Source organism: Macaca fascicularis, chromosome 5 (genome assembly GCF_037993035.2).
Source record: "Macaca fascicularis isolate 582-1 chromosome 5, T2T-MFA8v1.1".
Classification (NCBI taxonomy): domain Eukaryota; kingdom Metazoa; phylum Chordata; class Mammalia; order Primates; family Cercopithecidae; genus Macaca; species Macaca fascicularis.
Window position 1 is genome coordinate 35647895 of NC_088379.1, and position 18320 is coordinate 35666214.

General features: G+C 38.9%; 1 protein-coding gene across 3 annotated transcripts in view; it reads left to right on the top strand.

The window, feature by feature from the left end:
* The window catches only part of DTHD1 (death domain containing 1), a 71204-nt gene extending 53538 nt beyond the window's left edge, over positions 1-17666 (top strand). Inside the window, exons 9-11 of one of the 3 annotated variants that reach the window (XM_065544858.2) lie at positions 7710-7767; positions 12141-12505; positions 16503-17666. In XM_065544858.2, the coding sequence (XP_065400930.1) occupies positions 7710-7767; positions 12141-12463 (381 nt within the window). In that variant the 3' untranslated portion in view covers positions 12464-12505; positions 16503-17666. The remainder of the gene's footprint in view (positions 1-7709; positions 7768-12140; positions 12506-16502) is intronic. The other 2 variants (XM_065544857.2, XM_065544856.2) reach the window with 2 other exon arrangements.
* The last annotated feature ends 654 nt before the right edge of the window (positions 17667-18320 follow it).

Below are 18320 nucleotides of genomic sequence, written 5' to 3' on the forward strand. Positions count from 1 at the left end.
CTTTCATTGATTGTATAAATTTGATGCTTAGCTATAAGGCTATGTGGCATCCATGCTAAATGGTGCTAAAAGTATCAGAAAATTCTTACGGTGTTACTTTACACAAAAATTTGCTCTGCACTAGAGTCTGCAAGAACTGGGAAGCAGTAGAAATTACAGAGGACAAAGTTTACAACTTCTTATGCCAAATGGCAATAATATTGTTTCGGTTGCCCTTGAAATTAGTGACTGCACAAGGTACAGTTAAAAATAGGGCATTCTGGGCAGGCACAGTGGCTCATGCCTGTAACCCAAGCACTTTGGGAGGCCAAGGTGGGCTGATCACCCAAGGTCAGGAGTTCAAGGCTGAGGCCGGAGAATCACTTGAACGCTGGAGGCAGAGGTTGCAGTGACCCTAGATCGCGTCATTGACCCTTTGCTACAAGAGCTAGACTCTATCTCAAAAAGTAAAACGAAATAAAATAAAATAAAATAAAATGAAGTGAAATGAAATGAAATAAAATAATAAAAATATTGCACTAGTATTCAAAGGTAACATTTTGTGTTTTCTACTTAGCCCTTCAAAATATGTGTAAAATGGTGGGAAGGATTTATGATTTTCCTGACTGTCCCCTTTCTAACTTTCACCTTAGGTTTTACTGGGTATTGTGAGGAGCCCCATTATCTTTGCTTTGCTCCCTATAATGACCTGTGTTCATTCTGTGAGGCTGGGAAGGCACAATGATGACGTGATATCACCAAACAAATCAGCCCTAAAGCTGGTGCACAATGGCAATTGTCTTTCCACTGCATTGTCTTTCACTCTTGTTTTCATGCACATTTTTCTACAGTGACATCAGCTTAGTCAGTGCCAGTACCACCCCAAAGCTCCCTGAAAGCACATTACAATGAGGGTGAGTCCCTGCCAAGGCTGAAGTATTGAGCTTCTTTCCAGTCCCAAGAACTGTCAGAGACTAGTGTGGTTAGCTCTCAACCAGGAGACCTGATCACTCTTGATCCTTAATGTTGCATGTATCACAGAGGAAAACAGTAAGAGCTCTCCATCTTCCACACTTTTTTTTTTCTTTTCTTTCCTTTTCTTTTTTTTTTAGCGAAAGGCAAATGAGGTAACTAAGGAGAAAGCAATTTTTATACAATTCAGATTTGAGCTCAGGCTCAATTCTGAGAGTTCCAGACATGCCTTATGAGTGTGCAGAGAAGTAAACAGCCTAGAAGTTATTTGCATGAAAGCTGAGGTGTTTCTGGGGTAAGAAATGAACCTGAGTTTCAGAAATAACTGGGTATATGAGATATGACTTGACAGAATTCTGTATGCAGGGAAGTTAGGATGGTTTTACCTGAAAACGTGTGAACATATTTTATAAATTTAGCATATAAATTTATTAAATACATATGAATGTATTAAATATTGCATGTTAAGTATGTGATACATAATATAAATATAATATACATTATTATATACCATAATTATGTATAATATATGTTAAAATATGTGAAATATATAAATATAAATTATACACTGAAAGCTCTAGTCAGCAGAGGCCAGTAAGTGTGTAGGGTTGAGCCCTGCAGCTATTGGTAAAATCTATCTTCCATTTCCACTCCTTAGATGTATGATTATGTCTGATGGAAAAAAGTTTTAATTAGAAAAACAGAAAGCCTATTTTATTTAGTTCTGTGGCATATCAGGGCACAGTGAATATTACTTTAATGTCATATGACATGAGGGGTAGGAAGCCACTTTCTTCATCCTATCATGTTTTGCCACACAGCTCATATACCGGGAGAGAGAGCTTAGGTTGGCCACTAACGAGAATTTCTTTCCTTGGGAGAGAAGCAAGAGGGACCAAGAGCTCAGTACAGAGCAGGTGCAGTGGTATCACTGCTGGTGGGACCTAGCAGAGCAGCAGTAGGACAGCAGCTGTGCAAACCTGTGGAAAACACAGATGTCAGTTGAAGCTATGTGGCACCATGAAAGCAAAACTGAAGGACAGGTAGAAACCATCATGGCATGCTACGTGATGATAGATGCATGGGGAGAAGCTGCTGTGCCCACAGAAGTGGTGTGGAGGGCTGCATGGTCCAGCTGAGCACTGGGGGCACCTAGTGGAACAGTGTAGATACCAAGAGAGTAAAGCCCATGGAACTGCCAGAAATACTTGAGAAAAATTTTCCAGAAGCTGGAATTTCTGCATGAGGAGATGGGCCCCAGAGCTAGGTCATCTGTGTGATTCCTGTAAGGTAATTTATGAAATTACTTAATAGAAATTAATATTTTTATTGCTATATCCCTATAGATTTAGGTAAGTTGAAGCAATCTGAAGTTTACTTTTGTCTTGATGTGACATTAGAAATTTTCATCACTTTTTGGATAAAGATATTTCTTTCATTCTTCCAGGCATTCATTGGGATACATTTATAGGGTTGCTAGTTGATAATTCATGTAGGGTTTGATACTTGATTGGTTTTTTCTATGTGCAGTCACTCAGCCTCAGCATCAGAATCACCCAGTTGCTTATTCCAAATGTGGCCTTATCTGAGACCAGTTGAATCAAAGTGTGAGCTTCCCTTTTTTGCCCTTTTCTCAAGATTCATTGGCAGGAACACCCAGGTTTGAGAACCACTGCCTACTATTCTTTCTTTTCTTTCTTTCTTTCTTTCTTTCTTTCTTTCTTTCTTTCTTTCTTTCTTTCTTTCTTTCTTTCTTTCTTTCTTTCTTTCTTTCTTTCTTTCTTTTCTTTCTTCCCCTTCCTTCCTTCCTTCCTTCCTTCCTTCCTTCCTTCCTTCCTTCCTTCCTTCCTTCCTTCCTTTCTTTCTTTCTTTCTTTCTTTCTTTCTTTCTTTCTTTCTTTCTTTCTTTCTTTCTTTCTTTCTTTCTTTCTTTCTTTCTTTTTTGACAAAGTCTCACTCTGTCACCCAGGCTGGAGTACAGTGGCATGATCTCTGCTCACTGCAACTTTGGCCTCCTGGGATCAAGCGATTCTCTTGCCTCAGCCTCCTGAGTAGCTGAGTGCACCACCACACCTGGCTAATTTTTGCATTTTTGGTAGAGACAGGGTTTCACCATGTTGGCCAGGCTGGTCTCGAACTCTTGACCTCAGGTGGTCCACCCACCTCAGCCTCTCAAAGTGCTAGGATTACAGGCATGAGCCACCATGCCCAACCCACTGCTTAATTTTCTCAGCGAATAGAAAAATAAACACCTTGTGAGACAGTGGTAGACAGGGTGTAAGGCATGTGTTTTCAAAAAGCAGCGGAGATCTGAAATGTGTTCTGTAGGAAATAGTAGAAGAAATCTTCATGGATACATTAAAACCTTGCTGTGCAGATTGTGTGAACAGCTGAAACTGCTGACCTTACATGTATGATGATAACAATCCTTGTGACTGTCCATGGAGGGCCCCTCTGGCTATTAAGTATTTATTAAAGGTATGATGTGCTTAACACGTGGTAAATGTAAGTACTGATATAAAAGAAGATGCAGAAGAAGACACAATAAATCACTGAGTGTCTAATTCGGGAAGGAAAAACAACACATATGAATGGCATTAACAACAATATAATATTAAGTTATTAGCTAAATTGTGTGATAGCATAGTGTATAAATTCCCAAATAAGAAACCAATTGATAAAAGAGGTAGAATTTGACCAGTTCCTTGAAAATATGGCAGATATTGAAGGGGCGTATCATTTAAATCGAGAGACAGTATCATCATGTGAACACAATTTTTTTTTTAGTTTTTTGAGTAGGGGGGTCTCACTCTGTCACAAATGCTAGAGTGCAGTGGCATGCTTTCAGCTCAATGCAACCTCTGCCTCCCAGGCTCAGGTGATCCTCCTACCTCAGCATCCCAAGTAGCCGAGACCACAGGAGTGAGCCACTATGCCTGGCTTTTTTTTTTTTTTTTTTTTTTTTGTATTTTTTTTTTGTATTTTTTTGTAGAGATGAGGTCTTGCTATGTTGCCCAGGCTGGACTCAAACTCCTGGGCTAAAGCTATCCTCCTGCCTCAGCCTGCCAAGGTGCTGGGATAATAAGCATGATACTGCACCCAGCCAATAAAATATTTTTTACCACTTTGTGTGTACAACACCTTATCTACGATGATGTCTGACATATACAGGAATGAGATATACTTTCCTGATCCTCAAAAACATTAAGTCTATTGAGTAAAGGGAAGACTGATAATGGCTGGATCTTGGAGCACTGAAAAGCCCCAAGGACAGTAAACTCGTGGAGGTTCCTTGGGAGATAACACTGGGTAACTGAGTGGATGTAACCAACTCCAGTTTGTTGAGTTGCACACAAAAGATCAAATTTTCACACATACGAGTTCAAGTAAAAAATGGTTTACTTCGCTTTAAGAATTCAATACGGGGCTATAATTAGGGAACATGGAAAGAGTAGTCAGTAATCAAAAGAATCTAATGATAGTGGCTATAAAGCTCAAGAAACTCATACCTCTTTCTGGTGTAGGTGCCTGTCTTTGATTTCAATTTTTAAAATGACTTCTAAATAGATAAGACTTGCATCGTGCTTAACAGCGTAAAATGTGACACATCTGTACATATCTGAATTGCTTATATTTTTATACTGATGCCCTCAAGAGGCTTATAATTCAGGGAAAACTGCCACATAAGCCCCACTATACCCATTTAAATGTGGATTGTGCAGCAAGGAAATAGTTTACAGAGAGCTGGAGAGTCACGTTTAAATTTGTCCAGCATTTCTCCAGCGCACTGACATGTTGCAAGTGGCATTTAAGATATCGTAGGTGGCAAATTAAAATATGCAACATTAACATAAAACAGATTACTTGAGAGGAATAAGAAATATTACTTTCACAAATAGAATCTGAGAAAATGTAATCAAATGGCACCTTTTGTTGTTTTGTTGTGGTGGTGGTGGTTGTTATTGTTACTGTTTTGAAGGGAAAGCAGTTTCGCTAACAAAATGCTAGCATGTGGCTTGGAAAGGCCAAGTGAATGCCTTCAAATGACTATTTCAACATTTTGGGCGGAGTGAAGGAGTTTAAGAAGGAAAAGGTGTGGAAAGCATGCAGGAGTCGTGCAGGAAGGCGCAGGTCTGTGTGTCTTGTTGTAAGGGCTATCTTGCATAATCGCCCATCTGGAGGTCCGGTTTGTGCGATCCTGACTTCAGCCTAGCAGTGGCGGGCCGTTTGTAACTCCCGCCAAGAGGGAGGATTTCACAGCTTGGTCTCTCTGCCTGGTTTGTTTCAAGATTGGCCCCTGGAATTTCTAAGCCAGCACATAATTAGATAAGCAAGCATGGTTCACAGAAGTGCCTGGTGGCAGAGGGAGAAACAAACGGTTTCAAAGTATATGTCAAGGCTAAAATCAAGAAAGGAAAAAAAAAAGTTTAAAAATGAATTTTGAGATTGGAGGTTGGGATACTCAGTGACAGAGTTAGACTTGGAAAACTGTGGAATAGAACCTGCAAATAGAAACCAAATAAGAAGCAGAGAAGTGCCTTTAAAGGCATCTTTTGATTGCAAGGAGGCAAGAGAGGAAAGTGGGGAGGGGGCGGCGGGAATGAGAGCTGTTTCTGCTAAGGAACGCATCCAGCGAACCACGTAGGGATGCTGGGAACCTGTGAGAGGGGAGACTGCAGGAGGCCAAATGTTGGCTGACTGTTCTGCTTGTAGCTGAGCCTGAGCACCAAGGAGGTTCAAAAGGTAGTGTGCAAGCGAAAAGAGTGCACAGACCAAAATCGTGCAAAAAAGGCTTGGGGGCACGGAGAGGAGGAAAATGAAAGGGAAGGGAAGAGAAGGCAACACTGAAAATCCTTTATGAAAATCCTTCATGAAGGGACCACATGGGCAACCAGCACAGTGCCTGGAAGTCTAAAAAGAGCCTGAGCTACCCCAATTCACTGCTTCCATGGTTGTGCATCAGATGAAGTACTTGAATTGCATTGTCATGTACATGAAAAAAAATTTAAACACTGGAAGCATTCTGTGTGCATCAAAATGCGATGAGACATCTGTGAACAAACAGTTATGGGGGGGAAAAACTGCTGATACAAAGAAAAGTCTCAATATGTATCTCTTGTCCAAGGCCATGGGCCCTTTGATGGGAATGATACAATCTGCTGCATTATTTAAACTGGCATTTCTCTCTCAATATTTTGAGGGGTTCAAACACATAGCTGATGCCTTGAAAATTATATGTGCTATTTTGCAGTGCTATAGTATAATAACATACTTCAACTCATGCTATGTTTCTTAATTTTTTTCCCATTAAAACTTCTTAATGGAAGTTTTATATGCTTCCATGTTTATATAATATTTGTGACAAGAATGCCTATAAAATGTGATATTCAGATTCAACTAACTTGTATTAGGGGGCTCAGTGGGAAGCAGTATGCTACTCATTAACATGTAACACTTACATCATCCTCGTATCATTGCTGTGAAATAAGCTTTAAAAAACGTTTTGACATACAGTAATTATAGATTCACAAGAAGCTGCAAAATATAGTACAGAGAAGTTCAATGTATTCTTTACCCAGATTTCCTCAGTGGTTGCATTTTAGATAACTATGGCAAGATATCAAAACCAGGAAGTTGACATTGATACAATGTGTATGTATAGTTCTCTGGCATTTTATCAGGTATAGATTTATGTAACTACCACATTCAAGATATAGAACTATTCCATTACCACAAAGATCTCTTTTGTGCTCCCTCACCCCTTCTCCCTCCATCAGTAACTCTTGGCAATCACTAATCTGTTCTACATCTTTATAATCTTGTAATTTCAACAATGTGATATAATCAGAATACACAACCTTTTGAGACTAGAATACTTCTCTTAGCATCATGCCCGGAGGTCCTTGCAAATTGTCCCATGTATCTATGTTTTGTTTTGTTTTATTACTTTAGTATCCTGTAGTGTGGATGTTCTATAGTTTGTTCAACTATGTATCTACTAAAGAACATTTTAGTTGTTTCAAGTTTTTGGTTAATTCAAATAAAGATGATGTGAACATTTGTGTGCAAGGCTTTGTGATGTGGGCATCCATAAAGGCATTTCAGGGCTGAGGCTGAGCACTTAAATAAATTCCCCAAAGTGCAATGCTACTCAACCACTGGCTAGGTATCTGAACCCAGATAATTTTATTTTATCTCATATGCTGTCTCCACTATCTCATATTACCTGAGAAAAAACTGTTCTCCAGACTCTGTAGAAAGCTGGCAAAATAAATATATTTACTTCTTGATAAAATGTTGATTTTCGAGTAATATCCGCTCACTGATTTGATTGCTTTTAACCTGTTAGGTGCCAGGTTCTGTGCTGAGTGTTGAGGCAAAGCGCCTGCCCCACAGGGGATTTTACAAAATACAAAATATCATCTTTATAGCATGCTGGTAGCTTGCTCTATGCTAGCTGGTTTAACAGTTTTAAATTTTGGTTGGAAAATGTTCATTTAGAGTTAATCTGAGTGCTTTAATAATATTTAAATGTGTATTCTTAAATTTAAATGTGCTGAAATATTTGGGTTAGTATACTTTGCTTTACTTAGGAAAACAAGTGCTGAGCATGCATGCACAAACACAGTATTTAATTTTGTGAGGTATGCAATTCAGTACTTCTTCCAAATAGAGATGAGGTTTGGATGAATTTTTGTTGTAACTTATTCACAAATTAATTATTTCTTCTGTTTATTTTGTGTTCCTTTCCCACAATAGCATAAGAAATTAATCAACCGTCCACAGAGTACCCAAAGAGTTTCTAAGGATCCTGTAGGTGAGGAATATTCGCTTTGTCATCATTATGGTGCTTCCCCACACCTCTTATATGTTATATATATATGTGAATCATTTCATAAAAAGGAATGGAGAAAGTGACTTTCCAATTAAACAATCGTTAACTTTATTGGTCTAATAAATACTTATTTCCTGTGAAGTCATACACAAATAAACCAAGCTAGCATTCTTAAATCTGCATGTAATTAAAGCTGAGTTGAAATCTGCAAGAAATACAAATGTTACTGAGTTTTATTTTACTTGTATGACTAGCAGTTGCTTAGTTTACTAAATAGATGACTATACTTTGAGCTGAAATGTTGACTCCTAAGTTGTAAATCTTAAAGTATGGTCAATTCAAATCAACATTTGAAGTCAATCTATTTGAAATTGAGGTATATGTTGATATGAAACCACAAGAAACATTTAATATTTGGTTGTCATTATGCATAATTCAGTTACATAATAATGCTATAGATTTCAGGGTGCAATTGGAAACTTTTATTCTATTTTAGCTCTTGAAACATTTTATTTTGTGATGTCAGTAGCTGCTAATGTGATAATTTATTGGTCTTGAAAAAACATCAGCGAGGATTTTCTTACTAGTGCATCAGGCCCATTATGAATGATAGACTTTCAATCAGGGGTTGCCCTTACAGATTGGTACAGAAAATGTTCGGGTCTTACTAAACTCCATTAGGAATAGGATATAATAAACACCATATTAGAAACCCTTTCAGGTATAAATAAACTGTGTCTAAAAAGAGAGCAGATGATACAGAAAACAACAGCAATAGATGAAAGCTTTGCAAGTTTAATAATGCTGTTAATCTTTGAAGAATTTGATGTCCAGATAGAAGCATAATCACTGCCATCATCAACAGTCACTGGAGAGTACAAAGGTAGAAGGATTCTTCTTATGGGTACTAGGAAGTTCTAGTTTCTTACACAGGTTAGGAGATATTTGTCCTCACACGAGTCCTCCCACAGAACCAATGCCATCACAACTGCTGTAGGAAGGGTGACGGTAGATGAGCTTAGACATTTTGAGTGGGAGAAAACATGAAAAGTTTTAAATGCCTAGTAAAGACGTTTAGATAGTAGGAAGACCCTGCAAGAAATTCGTTAACAGGGGACTGGCAAGATCAGATTAGACTTTCAGGTGAACCAAAACTGACAGCAGGGATACAAGTGAGAACCCTGGTTCCTGCAACAGGCAAGGAAGAAGCTAGGTAGAACACGGTTAAGATTGAGTCAGCAAGGCAGGAAAGTAGAGCAAATATTTGAGATTATCAGAGTTAGGAACATCAGGACTTGGGTGCAGGGGATAAGAAATAGGCTTTGAAAAATGAGAATAACATCACATGTCTCAGTTTGCTCAGGTGAGTGGTCGCATTAACTAAGAAAGTGAATAGAGTGAAGGAAGATCAAGTAGTGAGAAGGAAAGGCCATCATTGATTATTTTGATTTTAGAAATATGACATTGGTTTTGACTGTAGTATCCACTGACAGATAACTAGGAGATGAATATTGGAGTGCTATGCCAGGATTTAGGAAAACAATGCCAAAAGATAAAGATTGGGTAGATCTAGGATATTTCCCATAAGGTAACATCAATAAGAGTTGATGCATTCATTCATTGAGGGGAGAGGACAGAAATATAAGAGGTCTGAGATAGGATGCAGTAATGCAGCAGTATTAGGAGGAAAAGAGTGAGCAGAGGGAAAAGAATATAGGAGGAAGAGAGTTAGCAGGGGGAAAGGACAGCTGACAAAGGGCAAGAGAGGAAAGAGGAGAAGCAGGGGAGGCCAGGGCCTCCAAGAAGAGGAGTAAAATGCTCCATGGAAATCAGAGAAGATGCAGGCCAGGAATCCGTGCATTGCGTAATAATTAGGAGGCCTCTCAGAAGACTGGGAAGGAAAGCTTCAATAGAGTTTTGAAGAAGGGAATAGAACCCCTAAGCAGAGGTTTAAGTAGTGAGTCAATAGTGAGGAACTTGAGGCCTCAAGTTTACATTAGACATTAAAAGAATATGTGATAAAGAGAAGGACAGAAATAGCACAATAGCGTGACACAGTAGCAGAAGCAAGGGAAGAGGAGGCCTGAGAGTGTTTGTAGGAAGCAAGGAAGGAGCCTTGGTGAAGGGGAGATTAAGGGACAGGTGTGAAGGGAAAATACTCGATGAAAAATAGTGTGAGGGATGGAATCCAGCAAACACAGAGGGGTGAGATTTTGTAAGAAAGTAATTTTGAAATGAAAACAAAGTTAGGAGAAATCAAGTCAAATGACTTTGGGTGAAGTAGAAGCAGACATGGGCTGAGAGAAACAGAATAAGATTGAGATTGGGGCTAAAGAGAAAAGATTAATGTCCTTGTTACAAACAAATTTATATTGAGTTTAGAAAAATTATTCTTAATGGATTTTCAAGTGACTAAGGGCTCAAATGGTATTACATAGCTTACAGTTTGTTGATCGCATTCAACATATTTTCCTAACCTCAGGCAGCCCAGGTAAGTGAATGCAATCTGAATAACTCAAGATTCAGATTGACAAACCGAGAAAAATGAAAGCTAAAAAAGACAACATATTTTAAGGTGGATGCAAGACTATCGTTGATGTGCATAGTTGATCACTAGGAGCAGTGCAGGTACAGAGATATGTGAGACTCTGCAGAGGTGACTGAATGACTGGGGGACACCAAGGGATCACTATAGTACTGATGGCAGCAAAGAGTATATTGAGCAGAAGCAAAGGAATAGAGGCCATGGAATAAGTTTAGGAGGTAGTAATATTAAGAGGCTGAAACCATGGAGGTAGAATAATTCTGGCTGAGCATGAAACATGAAGATTGGCCTTGAAAGTCAGTTTCCAGTTTGGCATCACGAGACATGTCATTGGAGTTGACAAAATTAAGGAACCACATAATCTGGGGTCAGAGGTGTGAATGATGATCCGCAGGGCTGCTGATGAAGTTGCCTACAGAGTGTTGCTGATGACGTGGATGGGACAAGAAAAGCCTGCCCAGATAGCATGGACTTCAAATTGAATGCATTGCATGGAGGTAGCAGAACACTGGGTTGAAAGTGATGATGGAGAAGAAGGAAGTGCTGGCCCCTTTTCCTTGTTTTCACAGAAAGGTGGCTTTATATTGTAAAATCAGAGTGCAATTTACAGGAGTGTGTAGGAGGAAGGAATAGTCGAGTAATGAATGGAAAGCAGATAGAATGCTTGCTTAACACCAGACCAGGGAAACTGGTACAGGGGTGGAGCATGAGAGTGGGAGAAAGTGGCTATGATGCAGGGGAGGGCTGGAATGTGAAAGGAGACAGATAGCGGAGAAAAAGGTTTTATTTAGAGTTATGGATCTAAGTTACATATCAGTAACAACCATAACAACAGGTGAACAGGAGTCAACAGAGGATGGCCCAGTGGAAAGTGTTGGTATAAAGGATCTTCCACAGAATTGTTTTTGGGTGGTAGATCGTGTCGTGTATGTGTTTGTGTGTGTGTGTGTGTGTGTGTGTGTGTGACTGTGTGTATAGTTAGGGATGTGTGTGAGGATTGGCTAGCTGCTGGTACAATTTATGCATCAGATTAGCACTAATAAGGAGAAATACATTTTGAACCTAAAATGACCCTTCAAAAACAGTGCTACTTGGCCGGGCGCAGTGGCTCACACCTGTAATCCCAGCACTTTGGGAGGCCAAGGTGGGCGGATCAGGAGGTCAGAAGATCGAGACCATCCTGGCTAACATGTGAAATCCCGTCTCTACTAAAAATAGAGAAAAAAAAATGGCTGCGTGTGGTGGCGCATGCCTGTAATCCCAGCTCTTGGATGTCTGAGGCACAAGAATCGCTTGAACCCAGGAGGCGGAGGTTGCAGTGAGCTGAGATGGCACCACTGCACTCCAGCCTGGAGATAGAGCGAGACTCCATCTCAACAACAACAACAAAAAACAAATAAACAGTGCTTCTCAAAGCATGGTTGGGGACCTCAGCACCAGCATCTTCTGGGAGCTTGTTAAAAATGTCAAGTTTGCCCCTACTCTAGTTTTTCTCAATTAGATTATGTAGAGCAGAGTGTAAAAATCATTTTAACACACCCTCTTGGTTCTCAGGTACATTAAAATTTCATAAGCATTTAAAACTCTCTGCAATAGTTAGTGCCCCCAGGAGATGATCCCAGAATGCCAGGGATTCAGAAGCTTTTGACTGTTGCTCTAGGTAGTCTCATATCTGTGCACCACGCTCCAAGGCCAAACTAAAGAGCAGGGAGACTTCCTATAAACAGGTGTGGAGAGTTAGAGAGTTAGAGTTTCCATGCATCCTTCAGGAAAGAGTCCTAACTCTGAGTGTTCCTCCTGTGCCTGACAGAAGCCCTTTGGGATAACTTGCTCCATTGGTTGGCTGAGGAGCTCTCAGAAGAAAATGCTGAGTCTCTTTCCTCAACTCTCCCTCTGCACCGTAGCACCATTCAGCTCATCAAACTCAAGAACCCCGATGATCTCACAGAACAGATCCACGAGTTTCTTTGCTTCTGGAAAAAATCACTTCCAACTTTCACCGACAAACTTCGCCTCCTGGCTCGACATCTCCGCAAGATTGGCAGGAGCGATCTTGCAGAAGAGCTCAAATTCAAGTGGGAAAATAAGGTGTTCACTGAACCACAGCAGTGGTTTGATGTAGCAGCCGAGTAAAAGCCTGATCACTCTTCCTTTACCCCTAGGAAAAGGCACATGGTGGGTTTTTAAGACTGTTTCTGTTAACATTTTCCTAGCAGTTTCCAAATGGTATTATTTGAAGTCAGTCTATTTAATGATGTGCTATTGAGAAATCAGATGAGACAAAGGGAGAAGCACAGATCAGACAATAGAAAGCATTCCTGGGTGTGAGCGCTCCTCTCTGGTTGAGTGATTATGTTTTGCAATCATGAGTGTCTTCAGTTTGGCCTCACTTAATAGCATTTGCAATTGAGTTTGACTTGTTCACATTTTAAAAGCTGAGTGTGAAGAAAAGATCTGATATATGTAATTACTTATTAATTTGCTATCTACATAAAATTAAACTGGTTTTCCATGATTTCAAGTGTGAACTCAAAAATATCTGAGACAGTTCTCAATCAATTTAGAAAGATTATTTTGCCAAGGTTAGGGACAGGCCCATAACACAGCCTCAGAAGATCCCGATGACATATACCCAAGGTGGTCGGGGTAGAGCTTGCTTTTATGCATTTTGAGGAGTTATAATACATCAATCAATACATGTATGATGTAGATTGGCTCAATCTGGAAAGATAGGACAACTCAAAGCGAGGGCTTCCAGGTCATAGGTAGATTTAAAGATTCTTGATTGGCATTGATTGAAACAGCTATTATCTAAAGACCTGGAATCAACAGGAAGGAAATGCCTGGGTTATGATAAAGAGTTATGGAGACCAAAGTTTTATAATGCTTATGAAGCCTCCAGGTAGCAGGCTTTAGGGAGAATAGATTGTAAATATTTCTTATCAGACCTAAGGTCTGTTGATGTTTATGCTGGTCAGCTTTTCCTGAATTCCAAAAGAGAGGAGGGCATTATGAGGCATGTCCAACCTCCCCTTCCCATCATGGCCTGAACTAGTTTTTCAGGATAACTTTGGAATGCCCTTGGCTGAGAGGAGGGGCTTGTTCAGATCTTGGGGGGCTTAGAATTTTATTTTTGGTCGACTCAGGCAACCAATTCAAGTTACATAGATACCATGGAGCCTACAGTAAACAATACAAAATAAATTGGGCTGAAAGACTTGATGTCGGTGGTAGTATTTCACTTTAAAAAACTTGTCTAAGCTCGAAATAAATTAAAAATAGAATAACACTTCAGCCATTTACTGCCACAAACTTTTCCTTTATAAAAACATAACTTGGAAAAGGTAAAATTCCATATTTTGTTACTAGTGGAATGAGGCAGTGCAGAGAAAATAAGTTTTCAGTGAAAGAATTCAAGGCCTATTTCTTCTACTTAGGAAGAAAACCTGCTTTAAAATTAGTTAACAGAAGCCTTATTACATAAGCCCTAGATATACATCATTAAAAACAAACAAAACATCTGTAAATAGAACACTAAAATGAAAGAAAACTTAAAACTTATCTAAACTCCTCTTTCTATTGATAATCACTATTAATGTCTAGTATAAGCTTTGAGTTTTTGGAAAACCTAAAGCCCTTTAGCTCTCTGAAGCAGTTTGATATAAATGGGACATTGAACTAGTTTCACTGACTCATTAATGCAAAAACCATTAGGTCATTGGCTTGAAAACATCAGTAGCAATTAGTTTCAGTTATTGAATACCTAGGAATTAATTACGTTATATTACAAAATTAAATGTTTTAATGGTTCTCAAATTTAAATGGAAGATTTCCTTCTACAAATTAACCAGGGATTTAGGTATGCGTTCAGTTATATATTGAAAAAGGCGGTTCCAATTTTCAAACATAGTCCCATAAAGGAATATTTTATTAGTCAAGATTTTTTTACATACTGTCAAAAAGATACAATAATATTTTCATGTATTCTTGGAGCAAATAAAACAGACCAAAATGTTCATTGTTTTCCTGATTGCAATCGAACAAAAAAGTAAAGAAAATGAAATTTGCTTCTTATCCTGCCACTAGAGATTACTATTATTAACATTTTGGCATAATTTCTTCTGGTTTTCTTTTTACTTGAAGAAAATATTTCTATTTCTATGTGTATAGATGTATCTAAGGACACTCACATATGTGTTTACCTGCATGCACACATGCTAATATGTATGTCCCCTCACAAACACCCCTGCCACACATGTCTCACAAATGCACTCTCAAACACACCGGCCTACCCTTTGTCTGCATGGTTTTGCATCCACCTGTGCACCTCACATACGCTGTCAAAACACACCCCTCCTGCACACCCCACTCCCAACTATCTCACAGAAACACACCTATTCACATACATAAATACGTGTGCACACACACACACCTCATACACATATAGTTTCAGATCCACTCGTACACTCTCACAACTGTCCTCATTCACATATACCCCACCTCCACATTTCATATACGCATACAATCATTAATATGCCTCCCCCACAGACACGTGCACACACAGACACGACATCTCACTTTACCTATACCACTTCACCTGCACACATACAATCTCATTAAACCACTCCCTCTCACACCCCTCCTGCCTCTTTTTCTCTCTTTCATACATACACTCACATACATTCATTCACAGGCACATATACACATCTCTTCACACACAGATACATTTTACCGCTAGAATTAAAAAAAAATACTGCACATATTGTTGTTACAGTAAAGCAATATAAAGGTATATAAAGAAAACAATTGACCATACCTGCAGAATCTCCTAAGATAATCCAGGAAATCAATCCTATGTGTAATCCGTGCCACTTGGGTTGAGACCTGCCCCTGAACACCCTCAGTATTGATAACCACATCCATACCCTTGTGTACCCATTTCTCTGTCTGGTGAGCCAACCTGTATAGACCACATCAGCGATGTCTTGTTGGCTTTTGCGAATGGAAAGTCCCAGCAGAAGACAGAGAGGAGGAAGGAGAGTGAATTATACTATTCCCCCTTTCCTCCCTGTGCTCATCTTGGCCCGGCTGTCTCCTTTGCCTGCAACCACTGCTCCTCTCAAGAAGGCCACCTCTAGGCAACTCTCTCTTGTGCTTTGGTAACTGGTCTTCTTCTTATCTCTTCGACTTTAGGGGTGGTAATAGCTCTCTTGTTGTTTGGAGTAACTGTGTTGTTTATTCCTTGTAGTTCCCCTATATCCTGCTCTCCCGTTTTTAAAATAAAGCCTTCTATTATTCTAATTTGAGTATATCACTGTATTTCTTATTGAGACCCTGATTGCTAGCTCTCTGCACACATCTGTTATGCTCCTAGCAACTTATCCATAGATTTTATTCCCAGAATGGGAGTCATATATAATACATAGAGTTTTAAAAATTATCTTATTAAATTATGAGTTTTTAATGTCTTTGAATGTTTTAATAACTGTATAATATCCTATTTCATAACCATAGCACAATTAATTTTAGTATAATCAATTTCTGAAAATAGTTAAAATGAAATTTTACAGTATATATTCTTTTATGTTTGATTTTTTAATTCAACTTTATGTTGCTGAAATTCATCCATGTTGCTGTGTGTGGCAATGGTTCATTCTCATTAATGTATACTATTCTATTATATGCCTATGCTAAAATTTTCACATCGATTAGACTGTAGTCCAAGTATATACCTAAGAGCAAAATGATAGTTTACCATAGTTCATTTAACTGTGTTCTATACTCAGGACCATTTAGCAATTAAGCTTTGAACATGATTATTCATGGGTTTATTTCACACCACGGAGGTGCAAGAATGCTCTACCATTTAGAATCTATGTATTTTTAATAACACCAGTTTCACTATTGAAAAAACCATTACAGTCACGATTTTGCTAATTATTAAGCATCGAATTTTATAAATAAAATCTTGTAACATTTATTATTTGAATTACCAAAACATATGTCCATAGTCATCTTGATTAGATACTTACTATATCTGGAGTGTAAATTCTTGATTACAGCAATTGACTATCACTAAAACATAGATTAAATGAACACATACATATTTCCTTGTATATTCTGAAGCATTTTACTATTATTATTAATTAATTAATTAATTTTCTTCACACAGGGTTTCACTCTGTTGCACAGGCTGGAGCTCAGTGGCATGATGTCACGGCTCACTGCAGCCTCGACCTCCCAGGTTCAAGTGATCCTCCCACCTCAGCCTTCGAAGCAGCTGGGACTACAAGTGCAAACCATCACACCTGGCTAAGTTTTGTATTTTTTGTAGAGATGGAGTTTCATCATGTTGCCCAGGCTAGTCTCGAACTCGTGGGCTCAAGCAATCCACCTGCCTTGACCTCTCAGAGTTCTGGAATTACAGGCATTACTACACCTCACCCTTCTGAAATATTTTAAACTAAAATAGAAACACCTTAACAAATGAGGTAGGTAGGCTTTGAGCACATTATAATCTAATTTTCGAAATAGCTAAATCTTTTGGGCAAAGTTTTGTTTTCCTAACCCAGTGTTTCTTAAAGAGAAGTTATTGGCATTGTGAATGAAATCAATTTTCAAAAAATTAACATGCACTGGCTCATAAATTGCAGACCATTCAGCATCCGTGACCATCTCCACCAAATTAACAAAACACCTCTTCATCCTGGTGAATGTGACAAGCCAAATTTCTTACACATCGTTCTGGTTTTGAGGGTGGGGGGCGAAAGCATGGGTGTTGAGAATCATGGTTTAATCAGCTTTTGGTTGAAGTAGGGAATGAAAGAAAGGGAAAGAACAGCTAAGGGAAATTTAGAACATTATACGCAAACCAGGGCTCTGCCTTAAACTTTTCAACTGCTACCAGTGTTTGCAAGAAATGTCAACTGTTGTCTGATTGCTTTTTCAGAAATGATCTCAATGAGAAATCCAGAACTGTGCTATAGAATAAGAAGTTTATCTAAGGTACAAAGTTAGGCTTTCTGAAGTCAGAAGAACAGGAAAATATTGAGTGAGGTCAAAATTGTGGCTGACACAGGCCAGGGGATTCCCTTTTAGCTTAGCTAAGCATGACTTCTGTGATCTAACCTCACCAGAATGCCCCGTGCTGCCTACGCATTTTGAAAGACGTCACAACGAATCTTCAATTCCCCGCCGCCTCTCCCAGGACTCCTCCGCTAGCAATTCTCTCCCCACCACCTCTCGACATTGATTACCTAACATAGCAAATAATTTACTTACTAGTTATGGCTTTTATTTACTTTCTGCAAATAAACACCTGCTTTAATTGATGTTACACAAGGGTCAGGGTGCTTGTCTCTTTTTCACTGACGTATTCCTGTTACTTAGAACTCTGTCTGGTACTCAATGAATATTTCTCTGATTTGTTTTCCTAACTTTACAAGTGAGAAAACTCTGAGTTACTGCAGTAGAGTCTGGGTTAGAAGTCAGATGATTCTATTTTCAAAATCATTTTTCTTTTACTTCCACCTTTCTGCCCCTTTCCCTACACCCAACTCCCCACCACTCCTCTCTCTTCCATAACATCTGATAATGTTTTTTGAGTTTCTGAATACCCCAGACTGGATTAATTGTCCGTGGAATTCTATTTTAAATCTAGCTATAACATTTCTATACACTGTTGTAATTGCCTATTTATTTGTGCTTTTCTCCAACCAGTTTGTAAGTTTCTTGAGAACTGAGGATTGAGTAGTGTTCATCAGTGAATTTTCAGTTCCCTGGACAGAGCCCAGCACATAGTAGGCACGCAATACTTCTTTGCTGAATTAATTCATGAATAACATCTACACACTGACATGTTATCGGGATCCTCTTTTTACACCCTATGTTTCTTATTGGAAGCAACTTTGTGGGGATAGCTGCCATGTCTGAGAAGGTAAAACAATTAGCTCAGACTGTAAAAATCTGTCCCACCATTCAAGTTGGAATA